This window comes from Patiria miniata, unplaced genomic scaffold, assembly GCF_015706575.1.
Source record: "Patiria miniata isolate m_02_andy unplaced genomic scaffold, ASM1570657v1 HiC_scaffold_3, whole genome shotgun sequence".
In the NCBI taxonomy this organism is placed as follows: domain Eukaryota; kingdom Metazoa; phylum Echinodermata; class Asteroidea; order Valvatida; family Asterinidae; genus Patiria; species Patiria miniata.
The window spans coordinates 13,784,376-13,803,410 of NW_024037069.1; the positions used below are offsets into that span (position 1 = coordinate 13,784,376).

The 19,035-nt window shown below is 38.5% G+C and overlaps 1 protein-coding gene across 2 annotated transcripts in view; it reads right to left on the reverse strand.

Annotated features, from left to right (window-relative positions):
- The window catches only part of LOC119738688 (tyrosine-protein phosphatase 99A-like), an 84,784-nt gene that overhangs the window by 30,173 nt on the left and 35,576 nt on the right, over nt 1-19,035 (reverse strand). For both annotated transcript variants that reach the window (XM_038213612.1, XM_038213611.1), the window contains exons 11-13: nt 16,391-16,545; nt 8,161-8,305; nt 3,894-4,059 (exon numbers count right to left, since the gene is read on the reverse strand). In XM_038213612.1, coding sequence (XP_038069540.1) covers nt 3,894-4,059; nt 8,161-8,305; nt 16,391-16,545 — 466 coding nt within the window. The remainder of the gene's footprint in view (nt 1-3,893; nt 4,060-8,160; nt 8,306-16,390; nt 16,546-19,035) is intronic.

Below are 19,035 nucleotides of genomic sequence, written 5' to 3' on the forward strand. Positions count from 1 at the left end.
AGAGGCTATTTTTGAAAGTCTTGTAATAGTTATCTTGGATGCTATCCAAGGCAGTGGCCTTCCTTGTCATGGCTTGGATGATGGAATGCTAGGCCCTGCTCCCAATGGAAAAAGGGCCTTTTATCTGTGTCCCATGCGGAATCCCACAAATGTTCCTTCATTTTCTGATGTGGATCTGTGGTTTCAAATAAGTCTTTTAATTTTGGTTAATGATTTTTCACATACAGGTACATGTACAGGCATTTTTTTTGACAGTGTGCAGTTGATGTGGCTGATAACGTCAAAGTTAAAGGTTAACATTTGTCTCTCAATGCCGTTATTTAAACCAATTGACCATTGTCTAGAAAAGAACTGAACATTTTTTGAGAAATCTTGGCGAAATCTTTTGGGTGTATTAAGCCCTGAATAAACTGATCCAAATTTGGTCATCAGCCCCACCCACCTTAGCAATGGCACGGCAATGCCATAAGCTCGGTCGAAGTAAACACACACACACATGTGCACGGTACATGTACATGCATAGGCATATCATAACCATGTACATAATAATGGCGACGATGAAAGTGGCCGCGATAGATATAAATTATTTCAGAGAGGAAACAATTGGAAACGGGAAGTTAAAGGGTACAACGTCTACAAGAGTGGGCATGTGCACAAAGTTTCATTTGAAGTTTGGGAGGATGGTCAGATTGCAGTGCTGCAGGAGAAATGCTACAAAAGTATGCGAAAGACGAAGCAGCAAGGTTGCATCTCGTTGATCAACCACATAGACCTAGGCCTACTGACACACAATGTAGCCTAATAGGCTTAGTCTGCATTGAATTTTTAGCTGGGTAATGTTTGGAACAAATTGCTTGTTTATGACCATGACAAACGTAAAGCATAATCAAGAAGATGTCATGTCCTCCACACTAGCTTCAGATCCCTCAAAAGTGCCCGGTGAAACACATACATGTACTAACTATGCCTGGCTGAACGTGATCATGCTGATATGCCTAGACCTACTTTTATTTTGATAAATCAATGACAATAAATATCCTGTCACTTGTCAAAGACAATGCTATTTATGCTAAAACATATCCGTGTATGACGTGCAAATCCTTGTTTATGCACGCTTTGATCTACAGTATGTAACTTTTTTCAAGGTTTGTTTTATTTGCAGTTTTGAAAATGGGAAAAAAATAGTTTCATTCAGTAAATCTCGATAGGCCTACCTGGTGTCTGATTTCCATATTGGGTAGCAGCATATATTGTCCATTTTATTAAGAATCGTACACAGATGGGGCTCACAAAGACACCTTTTATGTCGAAAAACATCGTACACTGCTCCACAAATCCCATTAGTTTATGTCCACTGTTTACAGCGCATTTGACTGAGTTTGACCAAGCTAATGGTGGACACGCCTAGAGCAACTGTTGTGTGAAGTCAGGCCAGATCGTTCCATTTCACATTGAACTGTGCTGCATGATATGAAAATGTTTATCAATCAAATATAGAAACCAACTTATTATCTGTAGGACTCTTGCCAAACCATCCGAACTTGACATACCGAAGGCTGCAGTTACTTGCTTACGTCCAATCCATATAGAAACAAGAAGTGAAAGAGCACTTCAAAGAAAACATAAACCTTTGAACAGAATCTCCGTCCCTTGTTGTTGAAAGATATCTCAACATTTAATTGGTTGTTTCCCCCCATGTGACAGTTTACGCACATGTAGTTTACAAACACGCATTCATGTACGTACAGAGTTGGTCGAGTGCTCTCTGTTTACACTCAAATGATATTGAAACACAATTTTTTAAAACTGAAAAACTGAAAGGGTTTGCAATTGTTTACATCAGAAATTTCTTGATGAAATGGATTCCAATTAATTGTCAAGTACAAATTGCCAAAGCTTCACATCACTGCCATAATATCACTGCACACATTTTTTAAAAAGAAACCTCAAAAATAGTTACTTTTTTTTGGATATGTTCTCAGAACAATGTTAATGAAGCGACACATGATACTGTCGTAAACTGAATTTGCTGTCAAGTTAGAATTTTGATCATGTCATGAAAGAGAATCAGAGCTGTGATGTCCCTTCAGGGCCACCGTTATTTCAGGATTTACATATCAGCAGCCACCATACAGCCATTTTAATACCAGTTGACATTGAGAGGAAATTCTCCATGATCATAGGACCCACCCCGGGGCCAAATTCCTAGAGCTGTTTAAAATGCTGAGCAGGAAAATGGTGTAAAATGGCCAAAACACGTTTTCAGTGGCATAACTTGGATCCAATTTCTAGTCACTTTGCAGTCTAGGTCCAGCCTCCTTTTACATGTAGATTCAATAATAAGGGGACCAGGAGCCAGTCTACTTGCAAGGCGGATCTGATACCAGGCAAAAACACCTAAAAATAAAAGCATTTTCTTCAATGAGCTGCAGACACCAAATTGGATTAAAACACTTTTTGGTTAAAATAAAACACTCCAAGGAGAATTAAATCAAATTTGTTGAAGAGCATGAATACTACCTTATCAAACTCAACCCTTCAAAACCCAACTACATATTTTGTTGGAATCTGTTGGAGTGAGGACTGCACTAGTAAACTGATTATGCTTTACATGGGGTCATGCATACCATCATAATCAGAGTCCAACAGTTTGGGTGTTGAGTTTACCATATGGTGTTGGATCCTAGTAAATCACTCAAGGGGATTAGGGTTAGTGATAATGAACAGTCCTGCTATTAAATGAAAACATTACACAAACTGGGGTCAGAGAATAAAACTAGGGCTCAGATTGTTGACCCTATTTCTCAAGAGCAGAAATTCCTGTAATCTAGACAGAAGCTCTGGCCTATCCCATCCTGATAGCCCGGATCAGATCACAGCTATTTTCAGACAGCAGACCTGGTATTTAGCCGGAGACGGGATGCAGAGCTTGACTGCTATTTGGCTCCCAGGCCCTTGCTGGTTCTGTTTTCCTCTTTGAGATGCTGGATTTCCTAGACGTGTGGGGACTGAAGGAAGGGTGTCTGGTCTTGGGGATTAAAATTGTTGCCTGGTGATAAGTGATGAGGGAGTTGAAGAAGGAAGGGGCAACAACGAAGGCAGGCTGAATGGCACTGACTGTACAAGAAGGTTGACACGAAACTAGTGCTTACAAAAATATCCAGAACAAAAGAAAAATACACCAACAAAAATACACGAAACAAAAAACAACAACACCACAAACAGAACACCCACTCTTGTTTTAATATACTCCCAAAGACAATGCTTTGTGTTTTCCTTGGTCCTTGTAATAACACTCTCCCATAGACTAAGCACACAAACCTACTACAGAGGACCGTTTTGAACAAAAGACCCAACGCCCGAGGACTGAAAGGATCTGTTGTTCTCCCTTTGTGTGTCGGTCCTCGGGGGGTTATGTAGAACAAGTCCATAAATAACATGACCCAAAAACTCCCCACACACCACTTCTCCAAAAAGGGGAGTCTTTGTATTTTCTATTTTGTTTTGATGTGTAATAATTTATGGGCTTGAAGTTTGAGTTGTACCACTTTCAAAGCACAATGCTACAACAGATATTTTTTTAACTGCATACTGCACATACTGTAGCATGTCAAGCTCCTCAAAATTTACAGAAAAGTTTTCCATTCTTAAGATGCCATTTTGATTTCCCCCCCATCCTGGTTAAAAAATGCCTGTAGAAATTGTTGGGCCTGTACAAATCCCTCAATCGCCATTTACTGAGGTGGTGTAAAGCTTACACGCATGTCCCACACATTCTTGAAAACTCTACTGGTTGAGTGAGCACGTATTGCCTTCAAGCAAGCATGACGCAACTTTAGATATTGCCTAGTAAAATGAGGTTGTCAATCTACAGCATTAATTGTCTCCCTTACCTGACGAAGAGGAAGGTGAGCCCCACTATCAGCAGAGCCAGCACGTATGCCATGGCAAACACCACGCCAACTATCGTCCCTACGTTGGAGCCAGCGGGCTGGGTACCTAACCCCTCCGTGCTGTTGGGTGCAGCTGTGGAGCCTGGGACCTCCGTCGTGTTAGCACCTGGACAAAAAAACAAAAACAAAAAAAGTGATGATAGTAATTCTATTTATCATAAACAGTAACAGCATTAGACTAACACATTTTGAAACTGGTGTTCTAGAGATCTGAACCAAATTTGAATTTAGTGGATGAGTGTTTTGAAGTTTGGAATAGCAAGGAGTGACTACATTGAAGGATTGACTGGTGTGGTCACTCAGGACAACTTCAGAGTCTAGTCAGAGGAAGATAACAGCTATTAAAAAAATTGCCTGTCTGAATCCAAAAACTCAAATAAGAGTCACTCTGAATACAATTTGGTCAGGCATGACTCTGGAAACGCCAATCTGAAATCAGTTAACATTGGCAAAACTGGCAACAACATGCTTGTTACATGTACATGTATGAAACAAAATACATTTTTTACCCTTAAGTGATGTACTCATACATGAATAACAAATCTGGGCAAATTGACGAAAATCAAAAACATGACAATCACTGTTCTGTTTATCGGACTTAATTTCAGCATTAGACATACACACTTTTAGACTAGATTCCAAACTAAACTAAATTACTCTGAAGATTTGAATAAAATGTATAAAACATTTCATGTTTGAAACAACGAAGAGCATCAACAAATTGCAGTCATTCAGAATGTTATCAAATCTGTTAATCATCCCTGAGCCCACTATACATAAGTGATGCATTGTGTATAACAAGTCTCTGCAAAAGCTTGATTCAGTTGTGAATGAAAAAAAAAAGACACTGAAAGACTAAACACAAGTCTACTGTGAACCGATAATGTCTTAAACCTGAAAGGATTTAAGGTCTTATGTCTGTGCTCTGACTAAACCAGATCCTCTAAGGGTGATCCTTTATCCAACATTATTTCAAGGGGATAAATATAGCTTTCTTAAATCGTCTTAAAATACTGTTTGAATGACGAAAAGGAGAACTTTAAGTCTGTCTCAGTTAAAGGTCCAAACTAAAAGAACTCAACTTTACAGTGTCTTGAAAAGAGGTCACAGTTTGAATTGGTTTTTATCTGCGTACAAGCAATCTGCTTTAATTCCATAAAACATGAGTAACTTGACATTCCACATGAAAATGGAACCATTGGAAAGGGATCTTTGCTTCATTTCCTGTACAAACGCACCAAGAGGAAGAATCAGGAAACAAAAACAAACGTTCAAATCATTGGACAAAAAGCTGTAGTCATGCATATGAAGTCCATTTTAATTGCTGCTTGCTCTCTACATTGTGACTCATTAAGCCAATAAATGACAAGAATCTCAACGAACCCAAAACTCTTAAATCCATAATCCTACACGAGAGTAAAATTAATTTCAAAAGAACTTTTTTTCCAAGGTTCATTTAAAACTAAAACGCTAAATCTCACTATACATGTTCTTTCCAGGCATTATAACATATGTTCTTAGTGCCTATGAAATGTCACAGGCCAAGAGTTGGCAAAGTTGCCATGGTATTACAGATAGATGTTTTTACCGCCAATATTAACAAAAAAGGGTACAAGGAGTTCAGCAAATGAGCAAATATTTATTTATTTATAACACTGTTTGCCTGCGTATGGTTTGCATGGGTTAATATATCGTGTTCATCTAGAAATGTGTGAAAATACTACATGTATAAGAAGCACATGTACCAACATGTATTCTGTTCTCAGAGTAATAAAAACCCAAGATAACATCAAATCACAGGTTTGCTATTTCAACTTTGGATAGAAATGAATCAGCAAACACTGCTTGATGATCAATTTGTAAACTGTTTATGTTGAAGAAAAAAAAGAGAAGTTTTACTTCCTGATATTCATACGTAAATGCCCATAGACACCGGGGGACCCATTAGAATTACCCTAAACGGCCCATGAATTTCTGGATTTCTTGTTGTCACAAGTAACATTTCTGCTTTTAATTTTTTTTGGGTTTTAATTTTTTAGTTTTGTTAGGCCATCTATGCCAGCTTCAGGCTGAGGGGGTAGGAATTTAAGTAATTTCCAAAATAGGCAAACTGCCATTGGAGTTGTCACTTGTTTTTTTATTCCAGGACCTTTTTTTTTTTTAAAATAAATTGTTTAATTTATTCTTAACAAGTTGTTTTACTGGGTTTTTTTTTTGATGCATGACTTAATTTGTATAAATTTTACAAACTTTAATTAAACTTAATTTAGTTTATTTCAATTTTACCAAATTTATTTTCCTTTCTTTAATTCAAAAGAATTCAATTCAATTCAATTTATATAAGCAATATTTTGTTTTTAAATATCGTGGTAAGTGTTTATAGTATACTTTTAAAGGTACAGTGGTCCATTTGCAGCTAACCAAAAAGTAACTGACCAAATTATTGTTGAAAAGCTTACTTGGTTTAAAGTTATTAGAGGCACTAAACTCCCTCAGAAATTATTCTTTCTGGCATGCTATCATTTTGAAGAAAACAGTTAAAGAAGGTAATTTCCCAAGTGTGTAAAGTGACATTTTTTTGAAATTTTCCGTTTGTAGTTGGTTTGTAATTGGGCCAATTCGTGAATGGGTGGAAGCATTGACACAACGCACATGTATTATTCGTCCGTTTAGTGTGTGACATCACGTACATGTAGCTACAATTGGCTGAATGAGAATTTTGTCCCGAATGCTGATTTCGGGTCACGAGAGGGCAAAATTCAAAAGAAGACTCAGCAACTTTTATACTGAAGTCGAGATCCACAATATTGTGTTTTCTCAAAATATACAGTATTCATAGAGCTAAAACTTCAACAGTTATCTTAATTTTTATTGAAATAATTTACTGTTTTATTGTTTATAAAACAGGGCCTCAATGGAAACCAGCTTGCTATTCAGGCTTACTCTGTGTACATATATGAAATAAACATACATGTGTAAATAAATAAATATAAAGCCCTTCCTGAAACCTCCAAAACTGCACTACGTAGGAAACAAATGACACAGTCTGTGTACATAATTTTAAAGGGGCATCAAGCCTAATTCATAGTAAGGCCAAAAAAAAAAGGCTCCAGTTTCTGGTCTGCACGCGCGTCACCGTAGCCATGCACGTCGCCAAAATTAAAAAGGTTTTTTTTTCTATGTAACATGATGTCTCAAAACCACCAAACTCACTAGTTTGACTGGCATCTTGCTGCTGCACAATTTTAATGTGTTTTTAGACGGGGTTACGATCAAGTATAAGCTTCATGTGGCCTCTCTCGGCTCCCATACATGTACATGTTGCACTAAATTTAGTCAGGCACCATTTGCAGTCATCAGCCGACATTTGAAGGAAAAAAAGTAAAAAAAATAAATAAAATAAAAAACACCGCGTCGCTGCACCACTTTAGCAGCAAGCTGCATACCAGAAACCGAAGACTTTTTTGGGGGCCTAATAGCAATTGAGCTCTTCGGGTACACGAGTACCGCTGTTGTCAGGAACCGGTTAAAGATTAAAGGATCGGGTACCCGTAACCAACTTTACACATTACTTTAAAATCCTCCAAAACCGAAGGGGATTTAGACAAAGCTTGACGCTCACGCAAAGACGTTATGGCTTTGTGCACATTCAAAACAAAATAAGCCCTGCGTACTTTGCACTATACACGTGTGAACCAGTACGCGCAGACGGTGCGCTACTTCTTTCGGGCTTTCATAAGTAAAAACAAAGTTTGTTTTACTCTTGTTGGTGCATGGAGCCCATAGGCTGATCCACTTAGCCCTGCCCAATGACGCTTTGACCAATCACAGCCAAGATTAATATCCGACATGTGTGCAGAAAAGTCTGACGTGTGCATGCACGTATATGCGTGCGGCTGGAAAAGCAGTGTGGAATTGGAAATGTGCACATGTTGGTGCACATGTTGGTGCACATGTTGGTGAGCATGTTGGTGCACATGTTGGTGCACATGTTGGTGACCATGTTGGTGCACATGTTGGTGCGCATGTTGGTGTGCATGTTGATGCGCATGTTGGTGCGCATGTTGGTGCACATGTTGGTGCACATGTTGGTGCACATGTTGGTGCACATGTTGGCGCACATGTGTACAGTGGATGGGGCTTAATGGGTCACATATGGGTCAATGTGTACCGTCTGATTGACAGACAGTAGGGGGTGATATCATACCTGGTTTTTCGATGGTAAAGAAGACAGATTGGGAGGCTTCCCCTTGCTTGACTTTGGACGTGAGGCTGGTGGTAGCGGCTTGGACTACCACTACGTACTGGACACCGCCTTCAAGGTTATCCAAGATCCGCCACAGTCTGTCAACCTGAGAGGATTGGGAAAGAGAATGAAGACATGACAACATGAGCCTTACAATATGTAAATTGGCTCGCAAATATATACCTGGAGAAATATGAGCAGATAGAATTTTTGCATTCGGCAGATGTAAACTCAAATATAGACCTTTATCATGCTGCCACCATTTCAGTCATGTTCCCTGTATCCAATAACAGTACGTAAATGATAACGTTTTTTGTGTGCAAAAAGGAACCAGACTATTTTTCCTTCCAGCCTTGCTTTCATTATATGGGATAAAATAACGATGGCCGAATCATGATAATTAAATTTGTCCTTCAAAGTTGTTATTTTACAACCATTGTATATTCAGTGCTGTTCGGGGCCTGCAGGGGAAAAAATTATATGATGAAAATGAAAACTACGGGTTAAACATGAAGGAAGTAAAAAAAAAATACTAGGTATTTTAAATCCAATAATACCGCTGAGAGTGTGTACTTGCCTTGGTAAAGATATGGTAAGTTATTGGTCAACTATTTCAAGATATTCTCAGTTAACTGCCTGAACAGATTCAATATTAAAAACCAGCCTTAATGGTAATGTACGTGTACCATTACACATTTGCAAACATCAAAAAACGAAACTACCAATTTATTATGAAACACCTAACTTGACTGCAAGTGAATAATAGTCTCAAGCATCCTGTGAAATCATGGCAGCTGGTGTGCTGTCATTTCCAAGAAAAGTGGAATTTTTGTGTCAATTTTCAATGATTGTCGGCCGACCATCGTTGGAAAAAACTGAATCTTTTCAAATGCAACTAACCGCAATTCACCAAATTTAGTTAGTCCGCATTTTGTTTTAATACAAACGGTTAGGCCAAATAAAAAAAAAAAACATGTTTAGCGTCCTGCCTTTTTTTTTGTTAAAAGGAGGAGGCCCCCCCCCCCTAAAAAATTGCCGCCCGACCCATTTTCCAAAACGACCGGCCGGGCTATTTTTCAAGATGGCCGACAGCTTTTTTATGTTAAATTTCCGCCACTTGGACTCAGGAAATGACATCCCAGCTTTTAGAGCCTAAAAGTATGACTCCTCCCCCCCCCCCCCCGAAAAAGATCATTAAATTTATCATTTTTTTCCAGGTTTTTTTATCAATTACAAAAAAACAAAAAAAGGAAGCGGGCCTCAAAAAAGGAAGCGGGCGGGGACGCTGATGTTTCTTTTATTTCGCCTTGCACATCCGTGAGTAGGTGCACGCCAGCTAGTCTGGTTCCCTGACCTGACACTTTCCTGACATCTGTAAAGCGCTCTGTTTCATCTCAAGTAGGGACAGGGAAACAGACTACAAGAACAACATCTTTTTGTTGGTTTTTCCAGCATCCAAGAACACAACACTTTAAACAGGTCAATGTAACAATATTTGCTGTAAAAGTACTAACCCCCAAATCCATCCATATCTGAAAATTACGGCAAAAGCAAATGTTGTATATTACCTTTAAATATGTATCTAACCATAGATACAGTTCTTATAAATTAATTTCAGACGAAATTCAGAAATATTTTAAAACTGTAAATGTAGCAGCACATCAGTGTCTCATATTCATATCATTAATCAGTAACGTACATGTACCGGTATACGTGTAGATGCTGGCACGTGGCCATGGAATGCAAGTGTACTTTCACTAAGCACATACAATGGAATTCGTCATATTGACTACACACCCATGTAAACTGCCTGTCATTGTGCGCAAAACTGTCACGCCCAGGCTCAATGACAGATTAACAGTACAATGCACTCCAGATCGAAATTTCAAGTGTACGCATATGTATCACACATGCGTGTATATACTGACTGACAACTGAATTACATCGACCAAATTTAACAAAACTCAAATCTAAAACGTACCTTTGGTGACAGACACTACAGCAGCTTGTATCGAAGGTCACAACGACTACAATATTTTCATAAATAATTTCTTCAATGCTACAGAAACTGCCTACAATTGCAAATTACACGTGTCTATTCTATACCACAGCGACCCAGCAGATTTGCGCAGTTTTCACTGATTGAATACCAATTTGCTTCAGTGGTTTTTGGCACCGACACATCTGTGTCTCTTGCAGTATGCCCACTCAAGCCCAACAACGAATTGGGTCAAAAAATCAGAATGAATGACTAAATCCATATACCATTTCCCTGTACAATAGTTGTTTTTCGTTTTAGTTCCTTTTGTTAGAGGAATTGAGCTGGGTTTTTCTTGGTCATAGTTACATGAGGTAACTTCCGTTAGCAACCACAAACTAGTGTTTGATTAGCCATGTAATTGATCTGAGTGTTGAGAGGAAATTAACATTTTTCACAAAAAGCAAAGATTTTATGAGCTGTGACTGAACTCGGCATTTTCTCTGAATGATTTATGTTAGAATGTATATTTTTTTTCAGGTATTTTTAAAAGTACATTAAAACAAGTAATTCCTTTTCATTTCAAATATGGTGGAAAATTATTTTTATAAAATAAATGAATAAAAAAAAAAAGCAACTTCATGTTTCAATGTTCAAAACATTTGCCGGGGCACATCTGCTTTTGTTTGGATAAACACAGTCAATAGTGGGAACATGTCCAATTTCTGACAATTTTCCCCCATTAGGCACTCTAATATCACAAATATAGACATAAAATCTAGTGCTGACATTTCCACGTGTAAGAAGCTTGTCTGAACTGCTCATTTTAAAAACAGCACCGCTCAGCAACTCATATCAGTTCTATAAATAGCTTGACATTACATAGTACCTTGGCAACTTGGTACATCATGTGAATTTCTGTTAATCCCCCTACATGTATAACATAACCCGACTCACACACGTTTGTTTATGGTGTAATTTAAGGATTTTCTATTGTTCCTCTTCCCTTTTCCTTTGTTTATACTCGCAAATTTTTTGCAACAGCCCTCATTGGTTTTGTACACGTTTTCTAATCGAGGTCGTCCTCAAATTGGTTCCTGTCCTCAATTCATCGATGATGTTGCACGTGTGTGTCCTCGATTCATACCATAAACACACACATGTACGTAGTGTGTACATTTATGTGCATGTAAATATAAAATGTATGTGTGGGCAGGCCGTCACCGCATTATGGGAAGTTTGTTATTGTTAGGCAAATTAGGACTTTTAGGAGTTGTGGGGACTTTCCGCTGTCCCAACAGCATCTTCGGTCCCCATTGCACATTTTGTACATCGGAAAACTCGTGTGTAGTCCCCACAACAATGGAACAAGAATGTGTATACATGCCCTACAATGTACTCCCCCAGGACAGACAGACAAATGGAGAACAACAGATTCTTTGTTGTCCTCAAGCATCTTTTGTTGGAAACGGTCCTGGATCATGAGTGTGTGTTCTCAGTCTATGGGAGAGTGTATATTGTTGGGACAAAAGGTAACACAAAGCCTTGTCCTCGAGAGTATAGTAAAACACAATTGTGTAGACGTGCTTGTGAGTAGCTAGTCGCTTCTTTCTTGTTCGACCCGTTGCCATCCAAATACAACTTTCACGAATGAAATAAGGCAAGACCAAAATCGGTTCTAAATTCTCAGTGAATTTGATAAATTCATGTTCTAGTGAAAACATCTAAATTCAGCGTAACAGAACATTTATCAATTTAAGTGCAAGTTAATATCCATACTCAATGACCACATACATGCCATATATGCCTGGTGGATACTGCCTGGTAGAAAAGCAGCAAATTTACCTAATTTTATCTTAAAATAAACACATTGTACACTGTAAACTCAACAATATTCCTTTCCATTTTTCAAATGATATGCTTACAGGGTACAGAAAAGCGATTCAAGCTTTTCCCAATTCAAGGTGAGGTCACAGGACCATAAACACACAATATTACAAACAGGGGCCACGTAAAACTACAGCCTTCTTCAAACCTGCGTCGGTATACCGCAAGCTAGTTTGTACATACTCCAGACCTCAACCGGCCAAAACTTGAAAACCTAGACACTTGGAATGACTCACTGAACTCACGTGTACCGTCTTGTGTCACTCCATGCTGCCAGTGGAAATACGCCATCAGGTTATAGCCACAAGGTATTGCAAGTTCACTCTCAGCTTAATGCTCAACCAAAATTAGAAGAAAAAAAAATCACCAATGGATGCTCCCCGTTGAACAAAAAAAATCAGTTGTGTTGAATGAATCCAGACGAGACAACAGCTTGTGCTTTTGTATGCTGATATTCACTCCTCACTAGAACTGAACGTCGAGAAAAAAAAAAACTTGCAACACTTTGACATTTGAAGTCTAACTCCCAATTCCCCAATGTCTCACACACACTTGTGTATAGAAAAACCTTGCAGGCCTTTTCTGTCTAATCTATTCTTCCGTAGCAGAAGGGGTTGACCAGAATAACGAAAATGAAACTGACGGGATCGCACAAAAATTGAAAACCGAGACTGGGGCGAACAAATCAAACACTGACACTGAAATACAAATGGCAGAAATATACAATCCGTTTGAATATCATTTTAGGTAATATACAATGTTTGCTTTCGCTGTACTTTTAAATAAACGGATGGATTTTAGGGTTAATATTTATTGTGTTCATACATGTAGATGCTGGAATAAACAAATCAAATTAGGTTTCGCCCTTCACCGACGTTTAAACATATACTCAGTGTGTTACCTCCCGAGTGAAAGTTGGAAAAAAATCACTCGGTTGGGACTCGAACCCATGACCTCCTGCTTTCTAGTGCAGATGTCTTACCACTCGACCACCGAGCTAACGAGATCGGTTGGCTGGTTTGAATCTGATGTACATAGCAGCGGGTACCGTATAAACTATTATTGGAATAAACAAGAAAAGAATGCTTTTTTTGTAGTCTTGTTCCCTGACCCAACTTCAGACAAAAACGGAGAAATGTATAGACGTTGGGATATTTGCAAGGTCAGGGCTTGCACCCTTTCAGGAATCTGTAACTGATTGCAAACAAAATATGGACAACATACATGTGGTAAATTGGGGGCAGTATTTGAAGGAAAAAAAAGCGGGGGGTTTCCCCTCAATTTCTTTCTGATGTTATTTCCTGATCAGCATGATCAGAGAAAGTTGCAGTTTCATTACATTGTACATTACTTGATCACTGACCTTGGTTAAATTTTCACAAATTTGTTTGTAAACTTCATCTCATATTGCACATACACCTTATATGTATTTGTAGCAAGTTTTTTCTTCTGTGCACAGTTCATGTAGATGTTACAAACAAATACATTTTAAATGTTTGAAGTGCGATGCAATTTTTAAATGATATCCTTCACAATTATCCAAAGACAATTAATACACGTATACGTGTACATGTACATGTGTACAATGCCCAACACATGTAGGTGTGCCACATGTACCAGCTTGTGTAATTATGCACAGATTTGGTACAAAACGAAAGTAATAAAACAGGAAGCAACTTAACAACACTTGTACTCATTAAATTTTACATCATGACATAATGCATTGCTTTCAAGTACTTATGCTTGATAGTAAAAGTTAGGTCACACGAGGCGAGAAAAACCTGGCATAAAAAAGACAAACAAGCAAGCAAACAAACAAACCAAAACAGAAAATGAATGATTTACATGTATACATACACACACTGTTTACATTGTTTACACTGTGTAATTCTAAACTACATGTTTTTGTTTCATGTGGCATATGTTTTGTGAGTTGGACTGCTTACATGTATGTCGCTTTCATTAATATACAAAACCCAGTGTAGTAAATGTGAAAGTTGGCAATAGACCCCGTGGGCAAACTGTTACAGTACTACATGTAGATGGCGCTTTTTTAACCACTTTCGAGAGCTCCAATGGAGGTAGACACGGTAGGCGTATACTGGTTCACGTGCATATGACGCAAAGCATTTTATTTCCTCCAAATGTGCACAAAACAGTGGCGTCCTTGCGTGAGCACCAGATGCCGTCGGCAATACACTCGAACAACCCTCCCAATGGTCTCCCACAACTCTCTCTTTCTAACCGTTGAGGGGGTACTTGTACACGGAGTCCATCCACATACTGGTACCATCAATGATTGGTCAATGTCAGGTACAAAATAACAACAATGCTTAATTCATGAAGTTGCTGAACCAATAAAAAATAACACCATGTGGAAAGTAATGTCTTCTTGGAAGAAGTGTGGTTCTGAAAAGAATCGGTTGGTTGAGTGTAGAACTTGATGTTTAAGACAGTGTGCTCTGTCCGTCCTTAGGAGGGTGAGTAAGTGTGTTAATTACGGTACCTACAATCTTTCTACTTTTTCTCATCCGCCATGCAGATCTTCCAGTAAGATAACAAAAATCTTGCTCAGCATCATTTTTTGCTTAAGTAGCATAAACCGACTGGGAGCCAATTAACATTCAACAACATTTTGACTGGTAAACATTTTTGCTGAGCGAATATTTTTTGGACCCAGGTGCAGTTACAATCTTGAGCCTCGCCGTGTGACAGATTCTGAGAGACACATGTGGAGTGGACAGAGGTTCTCTCTGCTACACAGTTTTCACTGTGTCTATAAGGATCACTCTTAATTCTCTTCATTGTAAGTATGACCCTTTTCCTGTCCCATGTTGCTTGATACTTTGTAATTTGCCATTCAAGTATCATTAAGAATGACTTCAAATGATTGTTTTATTTGTTGGGTAGGTAGTTAGCTATTCATAATCACTCTTGGAGGACGACTGCATTAAGGAGTGCATCAGAATTATAATATCATAGATGTCAGAAGGAAACAAATTTATAGACATTTATATAATGACCCTTGAAGCCTTTTGCTACTGTCCAAACCATGCCTTGTGTGGAACTATAGGTGCACCATACACAACTGATGCTTGCCTTAAACTGTAAGTAAACATGGAGGTAGCATACGCTGTGTGCTTGTCTCCCCAAGGGAAATTTGGATAATTCTGTTTGCCTAGAAGCAAGAATTTCCACAAAGGTATAGAATTACAGAAAAATGAATGTGGATAATTCGCTGACTTATGAATTAATTCAGGATTTTTCCAAGAGAAGCGCAATGCTGGGCCATATTCAAGCACGGCATTCAATGGTGTCAGCAGCCACTTTTACTTTTACTGTACAGGGTGAGTAAAAAAAAAGGAAACCTAAATATCAGGACCACTTTTATAATGAAGTTCTGCATGAAGCACTTTTAAAATCTAGGAAATGAAAGTCTAATTAATAAGCTTTCTTTTAGTACAAGAATCATTCAAATCACTCATGTACTTTTCACGTTAAGGAATTTTAAGTTCAAACACTGTTTTAAAGTTCTGTCCACAGATCACAAAAAAAGAAAGTGTTCTTTCAGCAAAACTAATTCACGTACATCCCTATGTAAATTGTTTTTGTTTTGCTCAAAAAATATTTACTTTTTTGTGATCCGTGGACAGAACATTAAAACGGTGGTTGTGTTTGAAATCTTGTAACTTGAAAAGTACATGAGTGATTCGAATGATTCTTGTACTAACAGAAAGCTTATTAATTGGACTTTCACAACCTAGATTTCAAAAGTGCTACAATGTACATGCAGAACTTCATTAAAAAAATGGTCCTGCCATTTGGGTTTCCTCTTTTTTTGACTCACCAAGTATGTTGCCAGATTTTTTGGTGAAATAATTTCAGAGAGTTTCTCTGAAATGAGCAACCCTGGTGAACGCCAAAACATTTACAAACATTTGTGGGAATCTTTTACCAGAACCTCAAAACGTATGAAAATATATCAAAAAGTATCTTAAGGTACCTCTCCCCAACAAAATATAATCCAATCAATTAGAAACACCTGTTTCAGACTCGTATTACATTAGTTTGCCAAATTAACATGTATTCTGAGATCTTCATGATGACCCAAATAAAATTTGGTTCAAATAGACGAACTTCATGTTTTAATTTTCCATGGACTGTTGCTAAGGAGTTGTTTCCATCTTTCACATGTAGTTGATCCTAATTGTTTGAAATGTCGAAATTAATTCTAATCTTCGGAATAATTTAGTTTGACATGACTCAAGAACGCTGGTCTGAGATCAGTGTAGATAAGATTGGTTCTAGAACTGTACAGTTTCTTACCTCGACAGCATTCATGGTGACATTTTTGCCGGCCTCCCAGTAGGTGACTGTGTAGCTATCCACACTCTTGTAGAAGACCTCAGGTTGCATCCAGGATACCTTGGCACGTCCCATGCCGATGTCTTGCACCGTGATGTTCATGGGTGGGCCCGGAGCTGGGAAAGGAAATGGAGAACAGACAGCCTTGAAACTTGTCTAATAGACTGGCATTATACAGTCACACAGAATAGTATAAGGATGGGGGGATTAAATATTCAGTAAAATCCCGCTTTTGGATTTGGAAAAATGAGGGAGGGTTAAATTATTCTTCGAACCAGAGAGATATAAAGACATTATCTAAATATTTCTAAAAGGTTTATTACAAATAAAATTAATTAATTTAATACAAACAGAGAACCAAAGTGAATCAAAACAAAATATGCCTTGACGAGACACCCAAGTCGCAGTGTCTGCTCTCTGGGGTAGGTCACACCATGCCATGTTTTGTTCCTGCACGAGGTCCACACCATTGTACAATATGTTAATATATGTACATCAATATACTCCACATCTTGAATGGAATTGCCCTCCCAGACCAATCCATGATTCTGCCTCTGAAATTTGTGACGTCATTTTCCTTGTGCTTTCGGTATTAAAAAATATTAACGCGACCACTCACTGGTCATTCTAGCATTGCTCCTCCCTCCATGCTTCAATGCACACCGTATCTGCAAGACGCACAGACTCAAGAACATCAAGTAGAAGCATATCTCCCAACCCCCTATCAGCTGGACACAGAAATCTAGAAGCGCAAGGCCGATCATCGCGACAAGGACATCGCCGTTTATCCACCCACAGTTAACGGCATGTGCTTGATAAGATCATGTGACGATTTATCACGCTGGGTTTTATACTACTACGATACGCTTTCCAGTTTTGCTTAAAAAATCAAAAACATCATCAGTTGGAAAAGAGTTGTTCAAATGTGCAGCGCTGATTATTTCTTAAATAATCTTTAGCATCAAGAGCTAGTGCTCCAAAACACCAAGAAATCCAAATCGACATAAGCATTCATCCACATCGACGAAATACCAACAATATCCTGTGTTAAATAACACATCCTGAGCAAGCTTAGGAAATATCAACCGCAAAGTTTTTGACAATTCCAAGGACGTAGAGCCGTGCACGCAGAAAAAAACAACATGATTCACACAAGCCGTCTCCAAGAAGCAGTAACGAGCTGGCACTATTCCTCCCAACGGACTTACTGATACTGTATATCATCTCTAGAGCTGCCAGAGTTTCCCAGGCCTGTGTTCATGAATCAAGTTGAGGGAAGGGTAAGAGTACATTGCCGCTACGGCTGGATGCTCATGTCAATTACCAGCATTCCAAGCGGTCCCTCGATGACTCCTTTGACAAGCTGAGACTATCCTGCAAATTTCACAAATTCCCAACTCAATTACGTTTTCAGCTATCAGCGAAGACAAGCGTCGACACTGCATAATCCAGTTGTGTTTACATCCAAGTCTTAAAAAAAAAGACGGCTTAACTTAACGGGCCAAGTTTTTTTTAAAAATAACATCCCTGGGACTTAGCAGTCCGCCCTCCTGTCAAACATCTAAGCACTGGTTGAACATCGAAAGCCACGTGTGGGTTAACCCCTCCCAGTTCTAGAGGAAGTGAGAAGGGTCGAGGGGCGACAGTGTACATGTATGTGAGGGTGAATCATCCATTTGGATCCCATGGATCGGCCTTCATACAGTGACTGTATACCCACATGTACAATGTACATGCCAAAAACTTGCCTTGGAATAAAGTGCTGGAATATATTTCATAATCTGTATGCTTATAAAAGTGTCTTGTGTAGAATTTCATAATTTCGGAACTTCAGAAAAACTCAACGTAAATGAATATGTGGTAGGTGAAAAATATGCTCTTTTAATACGGATAGACATAACGTTGAATATTCGTATTTATACTCCAGTCCATTATATTTTATACTCAAAAACATCAAAACTAAATATTCCTGACTTTTTTGTTTGTTCTTTTGGGGGTTTTATTGTTTTTGTTTAGATTTCTGTTCTTTATCCCTTCTCGAATTTCAGGACAACACATCAAGAACATGAAGATGAGCATTATTTCAGGCATGCTCATGATCTATTTTCGACTGCAGGACCTCGACAACAATTACATGCGTAATCTTCCTGTGATCTTAGATACCTGGATAATGCAGATCATGGGCTGAGAATCAAATAGATATTGACAGGAGCTTTTCAAAAATAGGGCACAGGGTCGACAAACAAATGAGTTGAATAACAAATGAGTCACTTTGACCATAGTATTTGGGGTCCTTGCTGGTCAGTTGTGGTCATCCTCACTTTTCGATGCCCTTGGACAAGCTTTAAAGCTATAGTCCATCATTTGCAGCCATCCGAAAAGTAGCTGGCGTAATTATTGTTGAAAAACAAACTTGGTTGAAAGATAGTAAGGGAACTAAACTCCCTGTGAAATTATTCTTTCTGGGAAGCTGTCATTTTGAAGAAATCAACGAAAGAAGGCATTTCCAACGGTGATTCTTAAGAAGCACTGTAGGAAAATTTAAATTAGTAGTTCGTTTTGTTATTCAGCGCAGCGCGCACAAGTATTGAAACGACGCACACGCG